This window comes from Lactuca serriola, chromosome 2, assembly GCF_051521515.1.
Source record: "Lactuca serriola cultivar US96UC23 chromosome 2, Lser_US96UC23_V15, whole genome shotgun sequence".
NCBI classification, from domain to species: domain Eukaryota; kingdom Viridiplantae; phylum Streptophyta; class Magnoliopsida; order Asterales; family Asteraceae; genus Lactuca; species Lactuca serriola.
In genome coordinates, this window is record NC_136409.1 from 165908174 (window position 1) to 165934559 (window position 26386).

General features: G+C 37.2%; 2 protein-coding genes across 2 annotated transcripts; one reads left to right on the top strand and one right to left on the bottom strand.

Annotated features, from left to right (window-relative positions):
* The first annotated feature begins 9516 nt into the window (after positions 1 to 9516).
* Positions 9517 to 11809, top strand: LOC145090563 (putative serine/threonine-protein kinase PBL11). The gene is made up of 6 exons (XM_079028715.1): positions 9517 to 9841; positions 9963 to 10166; positions 10240 to 10308; positions 10387 to 10455; positions 10544 to 10929; positions 11260 to 11809. The coding sequence occupies exons 1-6, from the start codon at positions 9634 to 9636 to the stop codon at positions 11719 to 11721; spliced, it is 1398 nt and encodes a 465-aa protein (XP_078884841.1). The 5' UTR covers positions 9517 to 9633; the 3' UTR covers positions 11722 to 11809.
* Positions 11810 to 16044: 4235 nt separating this feature from the next.
* On the bottom strand, positions 16045 to 19000 carry LOC145087292 (la-related protein 1C-like). The gene is made up of 6 exons (XM_079025229.1): positions 18167 to 19000; positions 17288 to 17882; positions 17064 to 17220; positions 16895 to 16985; positions 16747 to 16818; positions 16045 to 16635 (listed from the first exon to the last, which is right to left on the bottom strand). Exons 1-6 carry the CDS (start codon positions 18662 to 18664, stop codon positions 16450 to 16452), a joined length of 1599 nt encoding a protein of 532 aa, XP_078881355.1. The 5' UTR covers positions 18665 to 19000; the 3' UTR covers positions 16045 to 16449.
* Positions 19001 to 26386: the final 7386 nt, after the last annotated feature.

Consider the following 26386-nt stretch of genomic DNA (forward strand, 5'->3'; position numbering starts at 1 on the left):
CTTCTAATTCAGCCTTCAGGGGTTTCTGTCCTTTCCTGAGTTGATATCCTTCATATCTCAGGTCCTCAACTTCTCTTTTAAATAAATCGATTTGTTCCCGAAAAAATTTAATCGTAGCTTCACAAGCTGGAGTACATGTAACTTCAGTGATCGAAATGTTTTCAGAACTCATTGTTTTTCTACACTTCAAAGCATCAAGTTCTTGAATTACATTAGCAAGACTAAGATGATTGAGATCTTTTGTCTTCTTGATGATAGCTACATTCATATCCCACGATCTTGGAAGTGAATTCAATAGCTTTTTGTTTATCTCAGATTTAGACAAGAAGATCCCAGCTATATTCATCTCAGTAGTAAGTGTAATAAATCGCTGCAACTGAGTTTCGAGGGTTTCTCCAGGGATATAATCGATAATGTTGAAATTTTGTCTTAACATATCCTGGCGACTCTCTTTCATGTCTTTATTACCCTCATTGACCTTGAAAACAATTAAAAAGCTCAACTAGAAGCCAAAATCAAACTTAAAAGTCAAACCTTTTGATTATAAAAGTCAACCTTAAAAGTCAAATTTAAAAAGTTAAACTCAAAAGTCAAACTTGAAAAGTCAAACTTAAAAGTCAAACCGAAAAGCTAAATTTGAAATTTTAAAAGTTAAACGAAAAAGTCAAAGTTTAAAGTCAAAGGTCAAACTTGAAAGTCAAAGTCAAAATTTAAGGTCAAATGTTAAAAAAATAAAAGTAAAAAATTAAAATATAATTTTATTTATTAATTTCAATTTAATTTATTTTTTATTTATTTATTATTATTATTTTTATTTTTTTGATGAAAAAGGAATTTAAAAATAAAAGAAATTTAATTTTTGGGCTAAAAATGACAATTTTGCGAAACTTGGAACCGAAAAGGAGTGTTTTTGAGCAAAGAATGCGGAGGAAAGGAACAAATGTGATGCTAGAGGAGTTGTTTAAGGCGCTGGTTGATGAATGGGAGATCTCGAGTTTGATTCTCGGCAGCCCCCAAACTCGCGTCCTATTTTTTGAAGCGAAGCTGGTTGCGAGGCCGAGGAGCTATGCGAGGACGAGGCTGCTTCTTGCGAGGCCATAAACTTCGAGGCCGCAAACTGAGGCCGTGAACTCCTCAGACCGCAAACACCGGCCGCAATCCTCCGGCGACCGTGAACAGTTTCCGGCCGTAAACTCCGAAACCCTAGCCGCCGGCCGCAAACTCCGACCAAAAACACCGATTTTTCGACTTTAAAGCTCCAAAACTCGACCAAAAACTTTTTTTTATGAAAAACACGAAGAACAAACCCCCCTTATTTTTGAGAGATCTATCCAAAAACGCAAAAATATTTCGAAAATAAGATCAAATAATGCTCCAAATCTGACAAAATTGACTGATACAACTTGGCTCTGATACCAATTGTAAGTCCCTAATTTGCCTGTGTATCAATCAAATCCGTTTGATGGTGCGGAATCCCAATCAAACGGATGATGTCAGATCAAATAGAAGAGAAGAAGAAGAAGAAGAAGAATATGAATCTCTGTATGAATTGATTAGAATTAAAGTTCCAGATACAAAAGATTCACACAAAATGCTCTCTAGCTGTAAACTCTCTTCTATCTGGCCGTAAACTCCTTAGGGTTCATCAATCTGTTCCTCACACCCTAACACCTATATTTATACAAGGGGAACATGGGCTTGGTGGACATGGGCCGTAAATGGGTTTACGGCCGTAAACCTGTTTACGGCCATAAACCTGTTTACGGCCGTAAACTCAACTGTAAACGCCCCACCTGGCCGTAAACTCATAAAATATTACAGAAAAACATAATTTCCCAGAAAAGCAAAGTATAAACCATATTTTGACCCAACATAATCCCATGTTGTGGACATCTTGAGCACAATATCTTGAACCGTTCCCAATAAGTATGCAACGCTTCTCTCTTTTGTTGCTTGATACCAATTATCTCTCTGCGTAAAGCTGAAGCTCTCATTTCTGGAAAATATTTATCCAGAAACATCCTTGCAAGTTCATTCCATGTTGTGACTGACCCCGGTGGTAAGTCATATAACCACTCCTTGGCTGAATCTTGTAAAGCAAAGGGGAATGCCCTTACCTTGATTTGATCTTCTGTGACTTCATGTGGCTTCATACCCACACAAACAACATGAAATTCCTTAAGGAATTTATGTGGGTCTTCATTCTCAAGACCACGTAATGAGGGTAACAAATGGATGAGTCCAGACTTGAGTTCAAAGTTGATTGTTGCAGGGTAATTTATGCACAAAGGTTGTTGGGTGACATCTTGAGTGGCCCATTGTCTAAAGGTTTGTTCAGGTGGTGGATGTGGAGGATTTTGATTTCCTTCATGGTTTTCTTCCATGGTAGGAGTAAGTGAAGATGGTGGGGTGATACTTTTGGATGTTGAAGAGGATGTGGTTTATGGATTTGATAAAGAAGCTCCGGATTGTTGTTGTTTCTTTAAAAGTCTGGTTTGCTTCCTTCTTTGTTTAGCGGATTTCTCTATCTCCAAATCAACCGGTATAGGTGTACCTGTCTGAAAAGATATTGGCATAAACAATTAGTACTACCATATCCCCGGCAACGGCGCCAATTTGTTTGGCTGTCAAACCAACAAATAATGGGATAAAATAATATTAATAAAGCTCAAATCACTACTATTTCTTATACTAAAGATAGTATAGAGTAAGCAGGGTCGTCCACAGGAATACAGGACTTCTTATCTTGCCATTTTTCACACAACATACAAATAATATTAAAATGGGGGATTGTGTTTGAACTTGAATAAAACTTCATAAATAAGAAAGATAGATAACAAACGCAGTAAAAGAAGTACATTTCCGATTATGACTCTTATACATGTATTATGTTGAAAGATGTAATATCATCATAACTCATGTTCAATCTAGGTTGGTAAGTTAGATATTAATAAGCTCTAATATCCAAATTGGAAAAAGTATTTTATTTAAAACAAGCTCTTCAAATAAAACTTCATTTAATTGATTCAATTCAAATAAGTTCTTGCATCAAATCATTAAATGACATTAAGTTCTTGCACTAAATACCAACAATGTTTAACATTCCTCTTAAGCTTGGGAATATAAACATTTAATCTTTGATTGCACTAATTTTGATCTAATTACAACCAAGTAAGTGTGTGTTACTAACATCAAATCATAAAACATATACGAATTTCATAATTTGATTAACTAGATTGACTAGAACCCTAATTCATTGATCAAGTGAAAAAGAGAACCAACCAAACACATGATTAAGATCAAATCAAAGATTACTAGATGTTAAACACAAATCATATTCAAGTTACAACCTAACAACACATACTTGAGAATTCAGATTCGGAAATGATAATGAAATCAACCACACATGTCTAGGTTGAACTACAAATCAAACAAGTTTAAACTTCAAATTGACTTACAAAAAGGAAACTAAATTGTTTCCAAGTGTTAATCTACTTGCAAAAGCTCTGAAAATCGCCTTCTCTCTGCCCAAAATCCGACCTAACTCCTCCTCAAAACTGATTGTCTCAATTATATGAGAGTAAAACTTCTTTAAAAATTGTCGAGACGTTTACACGGCCCGTGTAAATTAAAGGCTGCCATTTACACGGTCGTGTAAACAAGAAAAGTAGAATGCTCAATCCTTCTAGGCCTTCGAAGTAGAATGCTCTTGTATATACATTCACACAGCCCGTGTAAATTAAAGGGTACCATTTACATGGCCGTGTAAACTCCTGAGAAGCCAAATTCTTTATTTTTTTCATTCTCTCTCTCTTCAATGCTCCAACACTTCTGAAAATTTGTCTCCAACTCTTTATAACTTCCTCCATCAAGATCCAACCTTCAAAAATCCCTAAAATATCATAAAAGTGTGTAAATGGAATTGTATCATGAAAAATCCCGAAAAATATGCAAAATGCATGAGTTTAAACCTAAATGCAATGCACTTTTATGAAGTAAAACTATAAAATGAATGCATGAAATGCACCTAACAATTCCTAAATCCTCTCTCTCTCTCGTTCTAATGATCAATTTGCTGACGGTCGGTGCCTAACAAAGCTAGAACACCATGAATAACCCTTCCCCAAAACAACAAAACTTCTGAAAACCTGCTAGCATCTCTGAATCCCAATCATATCAATGGATTGAGATGCTTTAAATACTGACATACTCAGTTCTTGCTAATCAAAGGTCAGATGGTCTAACCAAAACTTCATCAACGATTCTCTGTTCCCTTGACAACCTCGAAAGCCTTTCCAAACATGATAGCTAAGGTTACTGGAACCTAGTCATAATTCCCTCATATAAGCCCTTGAACCAATCCCGACCATACCCAAAATGACATGCGCGTATTGAAAGCTCCAAGATAACTGGAGTCGGTGCCCTCACTGCTCCTCCCTGATCGTCAAGTAGTTGACTTTCCTGTCACCCATCTGCCCTTAATGACAATATGACGAACTTGCTCCCTATGGGCATTCCCTGCTGACGTGGTCAAACCTGCTACACCTGTAGCTACCCAGATCACTGAACAACCTCCGACAATGACTCGGAGCAATCACGGTATATGTGGAATCTACTCCGCAAGATACGTCCGTCTGAAGATTCCTTAAGGATTCCTCGGCGTGCTGGCTGGCACCTGATACTCTTGCTAACTTAAACAATAGCAGAAAACCGGCCCGAGATCTAACTATCATACTCCCCAAGTAATATATTACTGATACCACCGGAAATGACCAAAGATAGCATATCCTCAAACATTTGGAGAACTCCTGAACATCTCCTCCTGAGTCACCTCGACCATCCGGAAAACATGATGCAACACTTCATCCCGATCCCAGTGGCAATCCAATCCTTTGTAACGAAGCTCCATCGCGTAGTTTTCGCAAGTGTTGTACCGAATCCGGCCCTGTTGGCCTCTCAAAGTTGATCCAAACTCCTGGATCCCCTCCCGAGATCCTCCACTATAGGCACCTGAGCTGGTCCCCTTTTCCAAAGGTGACCCTAATCAATCCCTGCTCTCGAACTCTAGAAGTCATAACATTCAGGGTCTCGCACCCTGACACACTCACCGGCTCAATCGTCTATAGCCGATCTGCAATAAATGGAGCAACCTGTGTTCTCAACTAGTTACAAACTATCCCCGAGACAAGGTCTTTAACTCCGAAAGTGCAATAGATCGCACCATCAATCCTTGCCGCCTAATGCAAGAGGTCCAATGCGAAATCCAAATCCTGGCAGTCCTTCTGCTAACTGGCTCTCTACCGGGTTCAGGACCAAACCCTGGTCTTTCCCCCTTGCGTGCTCATCCACATTCTACACTGCAGCTATCCCCACAGTCCACTCATAACCACGAATTGCTTTCCCAGGTTTCTTGGATTCTTCGAGACTTTCCCCAATTCGAGTATGGATCATGTGCTTTTAGTAGTACGGGCCCAATACTACCTTCCACACCTATCCATACTTTCCTCCGGAATCATCCTAAATCCTCTAAGTCATCTACTTCCCTGATGTACTAAAGGTCTGCTAAACAGCAGCACAATGGCCATCAATGCATCTCCTAGGTCTCCCCCTGGGCTCCCAACCACTCCGAACCGCCCACTAACTCACTGGAGCATATCCTAGGCTTTCCTAGGTTCCCGACCTTGCCCTACCATCAGCTGTTGAGGAACTCTGCACGATGTCAGTCATCTACCTCCTGGATATCATCACATCCACTTAGTAGCTGACTCTCATCACTAAAGAGTCCCACAAAGCACAAAGCAAGCAGCATTCGTACAGACGCACTCCTGACACTAATCTCATCCTAGGCTCATCCTAGGGTAATCCGCGACCCACAAACGATCATGGAATATCCGGCCCACGTACCACAACCCAAGTTGTCCACATCCACCCTCGCTGACGGCTGCCTTATGCATGCAAATTATACACAGAACAGGAAACGAGCCGCACCAATTGTTCTATGGCCATGAGATCCTAACTGTATACAATTTTAAAACATACATGTAACAGTTACCAATATCAACAATCATTTTCATTCTAGCATGGCATCCAGCATCCCAAGGCTACAAACGTCACATATCAAGCCAATCTATCGCTTACTACTCAGCACTAGCATGCAAGTATAAGAGCTCATATAGCATACAAAGACATCTCTCCTAGCCCTAACTAGATGTGGGTATTCTGGGGAAACTTACTTGAGCCCGGTTGATTGCATGCACCACACCTCTTTGTTTCTTAGAAAACTTTTCCTTTAAAACATTTTCCTTTAAAACCTTACAGATCCTCAGCCTGAGTCCAGACACACCCAAAAGTATGTCTGAATCCCTCAAACCAAGGCTCTGATACCAACTTGTAACGTCCCAAAAATCAGGGGTAAAAATTTCATTTTTAATATAACTAAAACATTGATACCATTTATTTCAAACAATCAAATCATAGTCAATCAAATCGTTTATCAGAGTTCATCCCAAAATCATTCATTGCGGAAATCATAGGTGTGTGCACTGCGATCAATCCGAGCTCTCATTTCCAACACGATGATACCTAAAACCATAAACAAACCTGTAAGCACGAAGCTTAGTGAGTTTCTCAGAGCATACCATTCACACAAACCACATATCACATATCCTGTAGCTATAAAAACTACACACGTATCATATATAATGTTAGCTATAAAAGTTACCATGTACCACATAAGCCCTGCATACATAGAACCTGAAATAGTGTCATGGGCTACCCCACATGGTCTTTACCTAGGACTGCCATGGGCTACCCCACATGGTCTTACATCTAATGCCATGGGCTACCCCACATGGTCTTTACCTAGGACTGCCATGGGCTACCCCACATGGTCTTCCATCCAATGCCACGGGCTTCCCCCGGGGTCTTCCCTGCAAATACCATATATAACCAAATAGCATATCATGCATCACATAAATATCTACACATAACACGTACATAAACATGTAAGGATGTCGTGGGCTACCCCCAGGGTCTTATACCATTGTGCCATGGGCTACCCCACATGGTCCTCCATGCAAGTATCACAAAGACATCTAGCATATCACATATCACATAGTTACTAGCATACCACCTAGCATGAAGCTAACTATCATATCAGACAATATAAGATGGGTCGGCCTTGGTGCCTTAGACCCATTGGTATGGTGAGAAGACTCACCTGCAACTATCATCTGAAGAAATAAGATCACGCTGCTCCAACCACCGACACGAACTCATCTACTGGTCAACACCAAATAACTAAACTCAATAAAGATCAATCATTACCAAAATACCCCTGGAATTCAACTGGTCAACTCTTGGTCAAAGTCAAAGTCCTGGTCAAAGTCAACCCTACTCGCCGAGTCTGCCTACTGACTCGCCAAGTTCATACGCTCAGAGTCCTTCCATTCGCAACTCGACTCGCCGAGTAAGCCCCTGACTCGCCGAGTCTACCGATTTCCAAGTCCTGCCCTGTCCAACTCACTGAGTCCCCACTCAACTCACTAATCCGAGTCTCAATCGTGAAGGGTTTGGGGTTTCGCAACTTGACTCGCCGAGTCCAAGGCATTCTTCAACAGACTCGCCGAGTTGTTCTTCCAACTCGCCGAGTTCCTGCCCATCTTCATCCAACTCGCCGAGTCCACCCATGTGACTCGTCGAGTCGCTTCAGTTCTTAATCCATTCAGTGGCTTTTCGAGCCATGTAGAGGTTCCAAACTGAAGATCCACTGTCCTAGAGCATGCCTCACACGTAAAGTTGCAAACTTTACGTGATAGCAAAGAGATATAGGCCCAAAACACACCATGGCTAGGGTTTATGACAAAGAGGCTTCACCAATCATTCAAAGACTGGAACTTTATGACATTTAGGACCATCTCCAGTCTAGATCTGAGGTAGCAACCTCAGATCTAACCTCCAAACCCGAAATGACTCTTTAACATACCAAAAATGCCCCAAATCTCAAGAAGTGATGAATCTAGATGCCAAAAAGAGCCCAAGCAACAGATAATTACCTCCAACATATGCTCCAACTGAAGTAAGTTCCTGATCTACACCACTCCCTTGCAGTAAGCCCTTTGAACCTTCAAGCTTCTTCCACTAGAACACCTTTCCAAGCTTAAATCTCTCTTCAATGGCCTCACACACACGAGCTAGGGTTTCTCTGCCTCAAGGGGGTGCTAAGGAGGCTGAGAGAAGGACATAAAGTCCTTTAAATAGGTTGCAACCCCTGGGATTAGGGTTTTCTCTCTTTAGCACCAACTCGTCGAGTCCAGCCGCCGACTCGGCGAGTTGGTCACTTAAACTACAGCCAAAACCCGCTCCGACTCGGCGAGTAAGTGTGCCTACTAATCGAGTCCCTCCTTTGAAATTACACTTTTGCCTTTTGAAATTTCGAGATGTTACACAGGGGTAAAATCTTCAATACTTTGCAATGCATTTACACAAGGTCCTTACTCCTGCTAGTTTGATTACTACCGATTTTGCAGATTAATATTAATGTTATTTCATTTGTTTCACCTATTTCACTTTATGATCCTAATAATGGGTATTTGTCTAACCCTAATCACTAACAGTATGTAGATATGGAGAATGGAGCAACAATAGAAGATCAATTCTCGAAGCAACATCCTTGTTTTCAAACGAGAACAAGGATATATAATGATAATTAACAGAACTATTGAAAATACCTGGAATTTCTTGAGAAATTTTGGTAATAATGTCATTTAAATGATCTGGTGGTGTAGATTCTAAAGCGCGTGTTGATGTATTCGTTTTCTTTGATAGAAATATTTGATAAGAATCAAAGTAAGTAAGTTTAGGGTTTTATCGAGGGATTAAAGTGCAGAACTCCAAACTGAAATCGATCCAAAGAGAAATTGAAGATGACGAGTTCAAAATCACAAGAAGTTAGTGTTCTAGTTGATTATCGAAGGTTTTCGTGTAAGAATCGGAAGATGAATTTCAGGAAGTAGAACGATGATCGAGATTTGGATCAAATAGGTTTTAGTGTTCGTATCTAGGGTTTTTAGGAAGAATACCGGGTGTTTTTGTGTGTTGGACCGAAAAGAATGCAAAATTTCATTCCTACCCCTCCATGTCTTGATCTAATCCCAAAGTTCCATTAATTTACAAAAATGTCACCGCCTATTTTATGGTTTAATCTAAATTAATATTAGCCTTTGATTATTCAAGATGAGTGGTCAAGATTTGGTCTCTCCGTCTCATAAAATCTAGTGGTCTCACATGAACCTAACTATATATATATATATATATATATATATATATATATATATATATATATATATATATATATATATATATATATATATATATGAGAGAGAGAGAGAGAGTAAAAACAAATCAAATTTAGACGTATTGAAAACAACATGAAACAATTCAAAGTGCCGGCTGAAGGAAATTTAAAAAAAAAAAAAAAAAAAAAAAAAAAAAAAAAAAAAAAATCCCACTAAAGCTTCCAATACCCCATCTCTTTGAGATCATATTGCTTCAAGTTCTGCGAACGAACTATGTAAATTTAGAAATTTAGATTTTGTTCTTTCCAAGAAAAAGAACACGAAAATCGTGTTGCTAATGGCCGAAAAGCAATGGGATTCTTCAGCGTCACAGCCAGAAGCACCATTTCAGAGTAAAAAGCTTGATAATTCATTACTATACAACAAGTATTTGTGGGCAACGCTAATCGTTTGTAGCCTCATACTTTCTGTCGCGGCAATGTTATATTTATGCAAGAAAAAGAAGTTTTTGGCTGGATTCAAGAGACGAATGGAGTACATGAAAGGTTTGTTTAAATTTATCGAACTTTCTAAATCTAGTAGTAAGCTTGTATAAAGAAAACTCGTGTTTTTGTCATTATGATTTTATGCATGTAATAATTTTTATCTTGTGTATGATATAAAAAGATAAGATTGATGCTCATGAGCTTATGTTGAGGAAATTTCAAGTCGAAGAGCTCGAGAATGCTACCAATCATTTTGCAAAAGAGTGTCTGATAGGATCAGGTGCATTCGGAAATGTATACAAAGGTACTTTTGAAGGGGATATAACTCTAGCCATCAAGAAGGCGCGTGACGATTCTTATACAAGCATAAAAGAATTCCGGAATGGTAAACCCCCAAATCACCTTTGATCATGCTTCGTTTTCATTTTCTAAACCATTTTTTCATTTGAAATTGATAGAGGTCAAGTTACTCTCAAAGGTGAAGCATCCAAACCTCATTAGCCTAGTGGGCTACTGTGAAGAAACTGGTTTGTAAAACTCTATCTTATGTCGCTAAATATATAAGTTATCAACATTAATCCAAATTTGGTATTTTTCGAGCATAGGAACGAAGGGAGTGCAAATATTGGTTTATGAATATGTCCCAAATGGCTCGTTGCTTGAACATATTGTTGGTAAGTTTAAATTAAACTCTTCAACAATTATTCGTTATGTTATGCCATCATACCGATTTGTAACTCTCATCGACAAAATGTCTAACAGGAAGGGGGAGAGAGCCCTTAACATGGAGGCAAAGAGTAAACATAGCAATTCAAGCAGCTAAAGGTATAGCTCATTTGCATGAAGGAATTAAACCGAGCATAATCCACCGAGATATAAAACCAAGCAATATTCTCATTGGAGATAGGTTTGAGGCCAAAGTTTCGGATTTCGGGCTAGTTAGATCCGGCCCAATTGGGGATAACTCGCATGTTAGTAGTCAGATTAAAGGCACACCAGGGTATCTTGATCCAGCATACTGTACAAGTTTTCATTTGAGCCAGTTTAGCGATGTTTATAGCTTTGGAGTCATTCTCTTACAACTCATTGCGGCTCGGCCGGCTGTTGACTCAAACCGGTGTCGTACCAGTTATCACATCATTGAATGGGTAATAATTTTTTGTTTTCTTTCCAATTTGTGTTTGAAAATTGAAATGGTCAAGAAATATCCTCCTTAAACTATTTTAATAACCAAAAAACGTCTTTGGTAAGCTGACCAAGTCATGAAAGAGACACAAAAATTATTTATAACCTTGAAACCAAATCTAAACCAGACCAAAAGCGACTTGTTTTGTATGAACTTTTGGACAATATAAGTTAGTTAATTTAAATAATAAACAATTTTTCTTCTACAAAATCCCAAGGAGTTATATCGTAATGCAGTAATAGTACAAGGGGTAGAGTGTAAGTTATAAACTTAGTTTGTTTTCTTTTCTCAGGCGAAGCCTCATATTGAACGTGGGAATATTGAAGAAATCCTGGATACAAATCTGTTGCTAGGGCCATGCAACATGGATATCATGCTTAAAATGGGTCGATTGGGCTTACGATGTGTGGTAAAAGAGCCCAAACAAAGGCCCACAATGACTCAAGTCTTTCGTGAGCTAGAGGCAGCTCTCTTGTCAGCCGATAGATTCATCCACCATCTACTGCCACCACGACCTCTGGCGGCAACCTCCGGTGGTAGGTCAACGGAGCTTCGTAACGGTCAAGGGACTGATCATGATAGTAATTCGGTAAGTCTGGATGGTGTTGGGCTTCAGAGATTTCGTGTAGACATGGAGAGTGTTTCTTTTCAGAGTACAAGTTTGAGATGTTTAGATTCAGATAGTTTGATTTTTAATGTTGATGAAGAGATGAGTTTTTGTGTGGACGAGGATTTAAGTATCCCTCGTGATTGATATATAAATTTGTAAAAATTATAAATAAATTATTCATGTATTAAAGTTCCAGGTTTCCGGATTTAAGTATCCCTCGTGATTGATATATAAATTTGAACTAATTGAAGTCAAACTTGCACAGTGTTCTCATTTTCTCAAAACTCTGCATTTCTTTTTAAATTTTTCTGTTCATTCCTTCATTATACATCAAGAAATTTAAAATTAGAGATGGGAAATTACCCTTTTAACCTTGACTTGAATGAAAATGACGCCTTATGCCCCTGTCAGTTATATTTTCTTCAAATCTGAGTACCTCATCTCCCTCATCTTTGCCGCCTCTTGTAAGGCAGTTTTCACCGGTCTTCTAGCAACTCCCTGCAAACATTCGTTAACTGTCTTTAGTTCTAACGAATAAGGGAAGATTGCAAGAAATAGCAATGCATTTTACTCTTTTTTACCGATATATAAATAGCAACATACTCACATTTTTTTACAAATAACAACAATATGTACCCTGAAACGAGTAAGCAAAAACATATCAATGAGCAATGAGCAAACAACAAATTTGGACTTGTCTTTAATAACCAGAATGAATTTTGATGAAGCCATAGAAGTCGCAGACTATATTTCATTCTCTGCAATTTTCTTGATTGAGAATCACTTGTGAATTGGCAATCGTTGTCACCCAATTGCTTTGTTTCACCGAATTGGAATCACTATTTGATTTCATTATCAAACGCTATGCTATGAGCCTATGATACTGATTTGTTAGATTTGCAAAAGTGATGGGTGTTCATTATTTAATCAAAAAAATTGACATTATATTAGACCAATCAGTAGGTTAGATCGATTAGTAAGGTAAAGAAATTTGACCATTAATTAGTATTCAGAGAAAAAAATTGTCATCAAAAAATACTTTATTTATAAGTAAAAATATGTATTTATAATAAAGTATAAGTATCTTTTCAAATTTATTTATATACATGTAAGATTAATGGTAAAATATATACAGAAAAAATAATGATAAAATATATACAAAAAAAATAAATAGTAAAATATGCACAAAATATTTAATGGTGAAATGTGTATACCATCAACACTAAAATTATTTTCGTCTGCCATGTATGATCAATGGCGGACCTATGTAGTGTCTGAGGTCCCGGGCCACTACTCCGATTCAGCCTCATAGTGTTTTTTTTTTTTTTTTTTGTTTTTCTAGTAGATGCAACGTCTTCGAAATATGAGTGTTATTATTATTTTTTTAGTGTCACCACTATTCAAACGTTCTACGTCCACTACTACGTATGATGACACATGTCCAGAGACGAAACATGGTTATGAAAATCATGGGGGCCAGATCCAATTTCAAAAGATCGTATTAACATGTTTATTTTGGTTCAAAATTATGAAATATCAAACATCTATGCAAGACAACTAATTTATATTCTTACATCATTGATTACAGTGAAACATATTTTCCATTTTATTTTGAAACTGGATTTTAACAAAGGCTCATTCCAAACATGACTTCTTTATTATTGTAGTAGAAACTAAAACCGAAAGAAAATGAAAAAAAAAAAAATAATAAGATATTTTTCAACAATTGACACATTTTTGGAATAGATGTCAAATTGTCGATTGTTTATAATATTAACTAGTGTGTGAACCCGTGTTTATAATATTAATATACACATTGAACTTCCCATGGAATTATTTCAATTTTTAATAGCGTTAACCAATATTCTATTTATAGTTTATAAAAATATAGGATTAAATTAGAATTTAAATATTTCAATCTCCAAGTCAAATACAGAAAAAAAAAATGTGGTAATTCATTTCGTTAGGACCAACTTCATCCAAGTAGTTTTATTTATAGCATATATTTTTTGTACGCGATTTAAGTTTTAAATTACAATTAATAAACTATTACAAAAAATTATGACGATGTCAAGGGGATGTTAGTGGGATGAGTTCTGTATGTTTTGTAAAGTATTTGGGAGTTTATTGTGGTCGGAGGAGGGGTACATCATATTGAGTTTACTCGAAATGTGCATCTAATTTTTTTTTCTTTTTCGGTAAGTTTTAAGGTTTGTGGGTATGGGTCACATCATCTGCATCATTTTATGTCACATCACATGTCATGTCATTCTCCACACCATTTTATGGTCACCACACACCATACCATATTTTTATTGGTTTTAAAATAAAAAATAAATCCTTCTCTTTTCTCCACCGGCATTGAGATGCGTCAAGCAGTCCACGAGAAGCAACAAGGTGTTGCTATGGGATTGTGTTTCTATAGGCTCCATGTCGTTAAGGATGGCCAGGTCGGCCTCTCAATGTCATTACTTAACTCATACTCAACAGTCTAATATTCTCATGAAGTCAAGGTACTTGGTGGTGGGCTGCACCTAAAAGATGAATTTTGTGTTGGCTACGAACATTATGATAGATTTGGATATGCAAGTAGCTAGTCCAAAACCAAAAACAAAAGCTACTCCCAACTGAAATATATATATATATATATATATATATATATATATATATATATATATATATATATATATATATATATATATATATATATAAAGGAAGTTAGGCCCTATGTTCCACATTCCCGTAAACAGGGGCGGACCTAGGGTTAGTCCACGGTGGCCCCGGCAACCCCTAACTTTTCCGGCCGCGGTGGAAATTTTTTCAAAAAAATTTGAATTTTTATTTTTTTCTACTACCGTGTCACCCCTACTGTAAAAATCTTGCGTCCGCCCCTGCCCGTAAACACTAAAATAATAGGAGGATTAATAATCTCACCTAACAAAAAGTAGTGTTTCATATTTAAGCAGTATATTGAGATGAAAGACAAACGGGTAATAAATCGCAACGCTAACACCTTCTAGATGAAAAATTCAAATTCTTTTAAAACTACATTCATAAATCCCAAGGTCTTAAAATTACTATGCTTCACCAGTTGCGTCTGGGGCAAGGAAACCAACTATATCAAACACAAATGATACAAAAACATGTTGATTTTTCATGCATATTTTCTCATGGTTTGTTACTTTGCATGAGACATTTTTCAAACAGCATGCATCATGGTGAAACACCCACTCCTCAGGCTCGCAAAAGGGAACCCCCTTATTAAATCCATACATATGTGTTTTCTTCCTACCCACTCAAAAAACAAAACAAAATGTTACCTATCATCCAATAGTAAGTCAAGAAGTTCACAATTATCTCTTTCTTGGTAGAAACATTGGTGTGCTTAAATACGTCAAAAGAACATCCATAATCATATCATGTCGGTACTTGAATCCTGAGAGCTCTCTACAATGTACTAAATGCTCTCCAAAAAAGTCCAAACAAGCCTTTCGACAAATTCAACATACCTCATCAACCAAAAATAATCAAATCATGAGGCAATACTTAAGAATCGTACGATACTCCACAACTCCATCTATAGGGATAGTCAAGAGAAAATCCAACATATATTGTGCTCATGGACACTCAAAAATTGATTTTTGTCTAACAATCGTGTCAATGTGTTGTTCCATGTCTAGTCAATTTTACGACATTGCATGGGCTTTAGGGGTATCCTTCTTAGTGCAACCATGAAAGTCAAAGCTTGAAATCGTATCACAAAAAAAAACCAAAACAAAAACATAATCATAATCCATATTGCATAGGTCACTATCATGTAAGATGTGGTCTTATAACACCTAATATTAGACACTTGAGTCCTTAAAAGCATAAAAGAAAACCTCTACTGCTGAGTACAACAACAAACCACCAAACCTAATGGTAAAGAAGCAAGTCGCCACTTGATGTCTCCAAAGAAAGATGCTTCGCAAACCTAACACCATGATGTGGTCAATCAACTCGCGTAATCTTTGTCAAAGAAAAATGTTGTCTCCTCAATCTGTAGGGTTGACATGTCCTTAGGCCAAGAAATGTTTGACAATACCCATATAAGATATAAGATCGAAGCAAAAGAAACTCTAAATGTCACTTAAATGTAGAAGAATGTGCAACAAATTAAGGCAACTCCATCTACAAGCTTAAAAGGATGAGAAATCATCACTTTGATGTTTGAGTAGCCAAAGGATGTGTATACCTTCTACAAGCTCACCTTTCAACACTTAGAAAAAGGGTTACTTGTATCACATCAACACAACACCCTGTATGACTATCATTTAGAGCTTATCCAAAGCTAAACCACAACCAGTTTCAATTTTTGGAACACAAACAACATAAACATAAAACTTGACTTTGAAATAGATGATTCCAGCATATCAAAATTATAGCATCTAAAAGTGTATTCAAAAAATTGAAAGTAAAAGATTTAAGTGAGAATATAATAAGCACACAATTGAATTGATCAAATCTGGAAACCCTCAACCACCTGAAAGAAGGTGCAGCACAAGTATAGTATAGTTGGTGGTGGTGGGGAAGTAAATCACAAAATTCTCCCCCCGTAGTATCAAGTATCAACAAAACATAATAAATCAAGATCCACAAATTATAATGGTCCAAACAAAAGTAAATCTTTAAATCCAACAAACCCATACTACCACTGTTTAAAGTCTCCTCATCATAATAATAATTCTATCTTTTTTTATTAAAGTTTTTCCTCTTTTTTTTTTCTTTTTTAAAATCAGTCCATTTGCCTCTCTCAAAACGTCATCATATGATCATCAAGAACCGAACTTCTCAAAATGTTTGAATTTTTAGTTAAAAGATTTGGTATAAGTTTCAAGCCATTGAGCCTCCATGAGTAGTGAACTTTTCCTGAGAAGTTGCAAGATGAACACCCTGAAGCTGTGACACCAACTCTTCATTATCATTTGAAGATCTTCCAACAGCAGCTTGAGGACTTGATGGGCCTCCTACAGGCATCATCCACTTCATCCAATCATTTCGCCTCCGTATCTTCTCACCCTACAACAAAATCATTCAACTACTTTCACTTTCTAAATTAACATATTTTAAATTACTACAAAGTAAAAGAAATCCAATTAATGAGGATTAAAATATCATGATAAAAGGTACCTGCACTTCCACAACTGTCGAAGTTCGCATAGCATCTAATATTAGTTGAATGTTATCTGTCAAATAAGAAACCTGTAATACAACAAAAGATAATTAGAAGTATATAAGAAATCATTTGTTTTTTTAGCAAAAAAAAAAAAGTACTAACTTTTTTGAAGCCTGCTATTAAGCTAGCAGGAACCCAGCCCTGTTCATCCATGTTTCTTCGCAAGTATGTATCTCTCACCAAGTTCTCATTACTACAATGAAACATTTAAACAAAAAACTTGATAGTAATCTAAACAAACCTAATCTACATTTTTTTAAAATGAGGTTACCTGAAATAATAATCGATTTGGGTCACAATCTTAGCATGCAATTGGGGATCTGGAACAGCAAAGTACATTGAAGGTGCTAATGGAGTAACAAAAGGCATGCCTCTAAGGGACTCTGGTGGTGGTGCATATGGAACATAAATTACAGGAGATGTCGGATCTGCAACACAGTGTAAACATCATACAGAACCACAAACTTTATAGCATGATAATAAAATTGAACTCACCAGGGTACATCATGTTGTTGCCAAAAGGCTGCACTTGAACAGGCATCTGTGGAGAGATAAATGGAGCAGAAGTATGTACAGAAGGTCGCATGTAACCACCACCTCTGGAAAAACCTCTTGGAGATTGCACATGTGAATCTCTGTTATTAAAGCTTCTACTATGTTGATTCCATTCCTGGTGATTATTACCACGATCATGATCTCGTTTCCCTCCATAGTTGTGATTATGTTGTCCACCATTGCCTCTTCTGAATGAACCCCGGTGGTGATTGTGATCGTTGCCACTGTGAGGTTGTGATCCAAAGCCTCCTTTTTGTGAATCTTTATGTGTGACTGTGTGGTCTCTTGGAGAAGGTTGTTGTTGGTCTGCAACAAGACCTGGTTTCCCAGATGCGTTATTGGGTGTTTGTGTTTCCACTGAATCTTGGCTTGGTGGTGGTGGTGGTGGCTGAGAAACCACCCCATTTGCAGTAGAGTTGCCACCACCTCGCTTCATGGACCTTTGCCTTGTTGGTGCCACATGGTTTGGAGGTGAAGTGGAATTTGCATTGTTAGCACTTGACTGTTTATGTGGTGAAGATGAATTTCCAGTTGCCTACATTGTAGCATATAAACATATAAGATGAATCGTAACTGTATATTGTAAGATTTGGATATGTATGGGTTTGAGAACTTCCTGTGTTTGAAACTTAGAAAGTTTTATAAAGCCTAAACATGGTTGAATTCAAAGACAAAGTTTTATCTATATACATTGGTGAGATTATCAAGGTATACACATTCGGGAGGCTCAATTTGCCAAATTTCATCGGATGAAACAGTCGATTAGGTTATTATCGATAGATCATAGATGTAGGGTGTGCAGGACAACTGTGGTATTACCTGTAATGCAGGTGGCCAAGGGCCATCTGAAAGGGCTTTTAAGGACTCCGATGAAGAGGATTTAAGGGAAGCTTTAGTGGATTCACCTAGCGCAGGCCAAGCCGTACCCATGACTGGACTGACGACCTCAACAACTCCATTTGATTTTGATGGTGTATTCCACACGGGCTTCTTAGACGCGCTATTACCGCCGCTGTTATCAGAACCATCAGGCTGACCCTCAGTACCCGAATCATCCGGAGAGCTGACCGCCTCCTGAACCACCTTAGACGGAGACCAATCAGGAGAAGAGTTACCAACATGCTCCTGAACAGATGAACGCGACGGTGATGCCGGAGCAGAACCAACCGTCGCCACCACAACCGGAGAAATCACTTCTGACTCGCCGCCTCCGCCGCCACGGCGAACAATCTGACTCCACGGAGACGAGGAAACCCCCCGCTGCGAAGTAGGGCTGTTAATCCCGCCGTCACCAGATTGAACGTTCGTGGCAGCCATAGGGTTTTTATTCGAACACAAACTTCAAATTCAATCTGTTTCGAATACGATTGATTTATTCAGATTCAAATTAGGATTCTAGGTCGATAAGTTGATCGACGATGTAGTTTATATAAAACCAAAACCCAAAATCACGATCAAAATTGGGGGATAAAAGGGAAATGAAATCCGAACAACTAATTAACGGAGAATGCTATGCTTAGGGTTTGATGTTCCAAAGATTATTGCTTCGACGGATCACAAGAGGATCCGATCGCCGCTATCACACACAGCACGAAGGCTGAAGTTCAGACGCACAGAGAAAATACGCACAAATGGTAACGGAGCTGTGTCTCTATCTGATATCTATATCTCTGGGATATTGGACGCTTTTGGATGAAATCAAATGACTATAATACCCTTTTTACTGTTGACCTTTTACTTGGAAATAAGGATGTAAGGGTGTTGACCGAGGGGTAGTTGCACGGAATGCGGTATTGTTCGGCTGTGAGTTTAGCGTTGCTCAATGTTTCCTTCTGCCTCTCTATCTTTGCTACAATTTTAGGATGCATAATATCAACATGCCCCTGTAGTTTAAGTTATTGCTTATTCAACCCTTGTATTGTTGTGATTGCTTGTATTCGTTTTTTTCGTCCCTTCATAGGAAACAAAATGGGCCAGTCAAACAAATTGGATAGTAGGTTGGAGTTGTCTGGTTCAACCGTGGTTGTGGAAGTGGCTGCAAGACGTAAAATAGCTTCTAAAAGCCTATCCTATACAAGATTGACACTTGCAATAAATATTTCATGAACAACAATCAATTGGCTATGAATGAAAAGTGTTTTTTCTTTTTTTAATTTGCATTTTGAACTTAGAATATTTTGAAGTCACAGTACTAGAAAGAAAGGTTTATTGTAAAATAGGCTCTTCAATGCTATGTTTGGTCAGCAAAGAGGCAAATTTTATTGGCTTGGTGGAAAGCAAAGTGAAGAGTGGATGCATGTATGTTGGAGCGAATTGGATGATAGGGGCGAGGGCTGCCCCCTCACTCTCTTTTCCTTAATATGAATTTTTAGTAATCAAATCATTTCTGAGATCACGCAACCCAATCTCTTCAACAACGGCAAGCCGATCTCTTCAACAATAGCATGGTGTTTTTTCATGATGTATGAAATAGATTCTTGAAAGCTATCGAAGGGAACAATAGAGTGCTACTGAATTTACAGAAGTAGCACACATGATTTTGGGGATATCATTTTGAAAAATTTATATTACACTGAAAATTTTCTCAAAAATTTAAATTATGCCAAAAACATTTGAGAGGTGCACCGGTTACCCCGGAAACTCTCTAGGTCTACCCCTATGTAGTTTATATCTACTAACCATGAAATTGTAAATTTTGCAAATAGTGTATGATATATTCCTCGTATAGGGACTATGGGTTATCTAAAAATAGTCATTTGAAATTAAACTCTAAAACTATTTTCATAAAAATAACATATTTTAAAAAATCAATTTGCAAGACAATTGTCTCAAACGGTCAAATCCTTAAGATTAGAAATTGTTTAAGTTATAAAGACATATAAGGGTATAATAAATAGGGAAAATGACTCTTGAGGGTAATTAACTTTTGCGTTTGTACTCATTTGGTCCCTTTTCTTTTTTTTGTATTCAATATACCATCGAACTTGTTGTTGGTGTTTACGATAGCCCTTTTGACCGGCTTTTGACCTGTGATAGCCGGTCAAAGGGTTATGGTGAACACAAACAACAAGTTCGATGGTATATTGAGTACAAAAAAAAGGAAAGGGACCAAATGAGAACAAACGTAACAGTTGGTTACCCTCCTGATTCATTTTCCCTTTACTAATTTACAACAAATCTCACATCATCTTCTACTGATATTAATGACTTTATGAGATTCATTCTTGTTTCTTTTCAAAACATAACCTACGAAAGGGCATTATTCATACATGTACAACTTTGTAATGCACTTGAATATTTATTATGAGAATCTTGACTAAGCAGGCGCATTTCATGACTACATTTACATTTCCAATAAAATGATTTATCATATCATGGATTCTAGACAAAATCTACAAACGAGTGGAATCACAAGTGCTATGATTTTTGAGTTTACTTAGCTTTAAGATCGAACTCATGGGATAAGATACAACATCAATATGTACAATATGATGGTGATGTGTCTACAAAAACAACATGATATTATACATATTGATGTGTATCTTATCCCATGAGTTCGATCTTAAAGCTAAGTAAACTCCAAAATCACTGCACTTGTGATTCCACTCGTTTGTAGACTTGTCTAGAATCCATGATACGATAAATCATTTGATTGCAAATGTAAATGTAGTCATGAAATGCATCTGCTTAGTCAAGATTCTCCTAATAAATATTCAAGTGCATTACAAAGTTGTACATGTATGAATAATGTCTTTTCGTAGGTTATGTTTTGAAGAGAATCAAGAATGAATCTCATAAAGTCATTAATATTAGTAGGAGATGATGTGGGATTTGTTGTAAATTAGTAAAGGGAAAATGAATCAGGAGGGTAACCAACTATTGCGTTTGTTCTTATTTGGTCCCTTTCCTTTTTTTTGTACTCAATATACCATCGAACTTGTTGTTTGTGTTCACCATAACCCTTTGACCGGCTATCACAGGTCAAAAGCCGGTCAAAAGGGCTATGGTAAACACCAACAACAAGTTCGATGGTATATTGAATACAAAAAAAAGAAAAGGGACCAAATGAGTACAAACGCAAAAGTTAATTACCCTCAAGAGTCATTTTCCCTAATAAATAATCATATAAATATGGGAAGTAAACAGTCTAACATACATTTTAAATATTAACTACAACATATTCTAAATATTGTAAAGCTAAAATTTATCTTCGGTCGGTCTTGAACTAAGTTTTTCAATCTTAATACATGTCAAAATATGTAAGCTATGGTTGGAAAGCATAGTAAGCATTATTGATGTCACCTCTTATGGGTTTTGGATACATGGCAATCCAAACCAAAGTCAAGCCCCTAAAATGTTTTAGAATATGGAAAGTATGGTAAATAATCATCATTTGGGAAAAACACATTTTACATATAGGCATCGGTAAACATCATCAAAATATCAAGATTAAATCAACAACTTCAAGGATGCAATGCATATGCTTCTAAATCCTAACCCAAGTCATCTCAACCCCAAAACACCAAACTAAAGTTGAATTATAAATTATTACACATGAAACACATGAGAGGTAGTTAGCCTCACGTACAAGTAAGGATTATTTAGAATATTGGTACATCACAATAACATGGGTACTTGAGTCATAAATTGCCACGTGAGTCATATCTCATTCTAAGTGGATGCACAAATTCATGACCAAAATCTTATTTCAAAACGAAGTTGTCTGTCCCCATTTTCAAAATTATTTATAAATACATTTCTTAAATGTACACATATATATCATATAGTATCTCTAGTAGTAAAAGCACAAAAAAAAATCAAATCAAGGTTCTTTTCAAAGTACAATAGGGACATGTATTCTTAGGTAATAAACTCACCTAAAATGTTGCAAGTACACTACTTCATTTCTAGTGTCGTTTGGATGTATATTAGTTACCTAATATCAAATAAATTGAGGAATTATTTACTAATTACTTTTTGTATACATAAACGAAAGTATATAAACCTAAACTACTCATTTTCCATCATCCATAAGCTTATAAAAGGCAATGGTGCAACAAAAAGTGAAAATGGGTCAAAAGAATTATGTGCAAGCAAAGGTTTACTCGATCAAGTACAATCACTATATGGTTCTACTTAGTCAATTAGAAATGTTTGATAGCACAAGACGAGTTTAAACCTCCAACAAGCTTTCATAGCTTGAACATTTTGATTTAAAGACCCTTAATGCCACTCTAAGTGCTTATGATGATTAATTTGAGATCAAGGATTTGTTCTAACACTAAACTACAACATGATTATGTAACGTCCCAAATTTATAGATAAAATTTTCGTTTTTTAAATAAGATTAAACATCCAAAACTCATCTTTTGAATAAATAACATAACTATCATTTGTTTCAAAATCGTAAATCGTAATGTTAAATTAGAGTTGAATCATAAACACCAGCAGAAGTCTCTAAATAGTAACATAACATCGATGTGGGTGTACAGTCACGTCACGCCCTTCCCTTCTACATCTGAACAACCTAAAATGCATTTAATGTTAAAACATAAGCATATGCTTAATAACATCCCCATTATACAAAATATTTCACCGCATATACAATACATAAAACAGTAAGCCCACGATATCATCATGCATACCAACTATAGGCTCCCAACCATCATACAATTGTAGGCTCTCAACCATCAAACAAATTATAGGCTCTTCGCCATCATACAAACGAAGGCTCTTAGCTATCATGCAAATGAAGGCATGAGATCACATCATACAACCTACTAAATATCCTAATAAAAGACTACTCTAGTCTATCAGACATATGTATAGTAACAGTACACAAACATCCTACCACACACAGGACATATAATGTCACACATAGTATAGTTAGAAAACTCACTTGAAACTAGCAGCTAAAATCTAAAAGTAATATATGCAAATGAAATGGCTATCACAAACCACCTAAATTTAATAAAAGGCCAAACCTCAGTCTAATACTCATATTTATCCAAGTTTGACCATAAGTCAATGTGGTCAAAAAGTCAATGGTTAATGGGTCGATTGTAAGAACCTGAAGTTTAGAAAAAATTGACTTTTAGTCAAATATTGACCAAAGGGAAAAATGATCAATTATGAAAAAGCTATAAGATTATGAAGTTGTGACTTCATAAAAATGGCCAATAAGATTTTAAGTCACTTAGAAGATGTTAGATGAATAAATTCAAGAGAAATAATACATGAGAATATGTATTTTGGTAAAAATGGTAAAATGGGAATTTTATGTTTTTTGGGCCAACGTTGTGACTTAACAGATTAAGACATGTATTAAGTTAGTGATATATGACTTAACATAGTTATAAAGCATGTTCCCACCTTCACATGGATACAAAGGACATCAAAAATGGATTAGTAATGAAGAAGTTATGAAGGTTTGAAGATTGAAGAAAAAATATCCCAACGCTAGAAGGAAATCAACTAAGGATTGCAGTCAAACCGGCACCATAATACGGTGGATGAATCTCCATGGAGCGACAAGTCTTATCCATAAAAGATAATGGCAACACACTTTTCCCCGTGGCGCAACATATGGATGCCATGGTGTGGTGGCCAAAGTGTAGTGTCACTGAGAAAGATTATCACGGTGTGGCAAGAAGATGGTCACGACGTGGCAAGTAAATGATTGTCTTTGGCCTCGGTTCAAATGGTCATCTTGATGAGGCGAACATGTAGCCGCGGCGTGGTTACGCATCAGATTGAAAGGTCGTTACCTTTCATTCTTGTAACATCCCAAAAATCACGATAAAATTTTCATTTTTTTCAAAGCAACCCAAAACCATACATGTTTACAAACATAGTTTCCAAAGTGTCAATAGTCAGAAATCAGAGCATCCCAAAATCAAATCTCATAAAAACTGGAGGATGTGCATGTAATGTCCTAAAATTTAAGACCAACATTTTTTGTTTTTATAATAACTCAGCCATCATCCAAAACATTTTCATAAAAACCATAAATAAATCAGAATATGTCAAAATCATCCAATTTGCATCATAGTCAAATAAAATGCGGAACAATCATGGTGTGTACGATGCGATCACCCCGAGCTCTTCCTTTTTGATCCGGAAGTACCTGAAACATAAAGTGAAAACCATAAGCACGAAGCTTAGTGAGTTCCACCAAAATACCACATACCATACATATTAAACACATAATGGGCTCCACCCATAATCGGGCCCCGCCCAGCATCGAGCCCTGCTCGGAATAGATCTGTGTAAAGTCCCGAAAAACAAATCTACCAATGATCAAAGATAATAACAGATGCAAACACAAAATAATAAGCGAATATAGAACAAAAGACCAAGCTTGCATACGCTTCAATGCTATAAAACGTCTGATACAACTTGGGAGTATACGAAAGCATCAACAACCAACAAAGACTGACACAACTCGCTATTTATAGACTTGACTAAAGACCGTAAGGTGTTTACGGCCGTAAGGAGTTTACGGCCGTAAACCCATTCTGACCGTAAACTCATGACAAAACAATCATAATTACATATCTACTGCTATCAACGACTATGTCTAGACCAAACCACTATACAGGGTCTTTCAATCTCCCCCTTGGTTTGGACTAGCTCGGCCCCATTCCTTTCTTTACCAGCATGACATCCATTTGGGCCATAGCGCCATTCCACATCTGCTTGCTCAAGATCTCAGCAACCATCCTGGTATACACCTTGGCTCCCTGCTCATAGATATCTTCAACCACTTTGATCTGAAAATTGCTCAGGTAATGAATATCCCACTTCCTGAACTGCAGTAGGTCTCTTCGATCATACAGTCGTATGCACCCATTCTTGAGCTTAATGACTGCACCACAAGTACTCTCATCATAAACCCAACACTCCATAGAACCGAGTGATCCATCTGGATAGCCTTGAACAATGGGAAATTGTTTCACTTGAGACGTGGGAGGCCACATAACCACTTGCAGAGGTTTATCAGAAGAGGCTTCAAACACATCTGGATGTTCTAGAATGACTGACTCAGCATTTGGCATTGTTGGAAAACCCTTCTTGACTTGCTCATCCAGAAAGAATTTGAACTGCGAAACCTGAGGATTGTTTAATAGATTGATAAAAGGAGCTTGTGATAACTCCATAAGATCAACCCTTGTCAACGAACTAAAAGCACAAACATCTTTATACAACTCTGAATTACCACTCTTGCGAATAATAATCCAAAGTCGAAGAGGATCGTGAAATCCCCAAGCAGCCACACCTGATCGATCCCCAAAGGTATCTCTGAACCGAACAATTTCAAGATCAGTGACAGTGATCAAAGGTCCTCCTTTAGAAGTGCTCTGAGTAGCATTTCTCTTGAATAACAACTTTCCCTTTTCAATATCATCTTCTTGATTTTCCCGAATGATCTCTTGAATGTGAGAAGCCATAGGAGGAACAACTGCAATTCGTTCAACAGAACCAGATGATTGACCAGTTGGCACATCTACTGGATATGCTTGCACATGTAGATTTATTCTTTGTTCTTCTATGCTTGTTTTATACTTTTCACCAAAATCATCCTCTAGTTTCTTTTTCAATTCGAAGTAGCTCGAAGTTAGCAGATTGAAATGTTCTTGAAGATCAGAAATCTGCTTATTTTTCACTTTCTTATCCCTTTTAACTTCTGCAAGCTGTCCGCCAAGATAAATTCTATCTGACTGAAGCTTAGACACTTGAGTACGAAGCTCAATGTTCTGAGCACGAAGTTCAGCTACTTGAATGTCAAGCTCTATGTTTTTCTGACTTAGCACAGAGATCTCCTTTCGTAAACTAGCAAGAGATGGATCATCATCTGGAGTACCCCCTTCGTTCATAGAAATGCTATTTCCTTGAGGACTGGGCGAACGAAGCTGTTCTTCTGCCATGTGCAAAGCCAGCCTCTCAGAAGTTGCATCCCTATTGAATCTTGGAACAGGAAAACCGGGCGGAGCTGAAGGGCCGCCAACATCAAAAACTGAAGTAGGTCCAGTTGCAAAC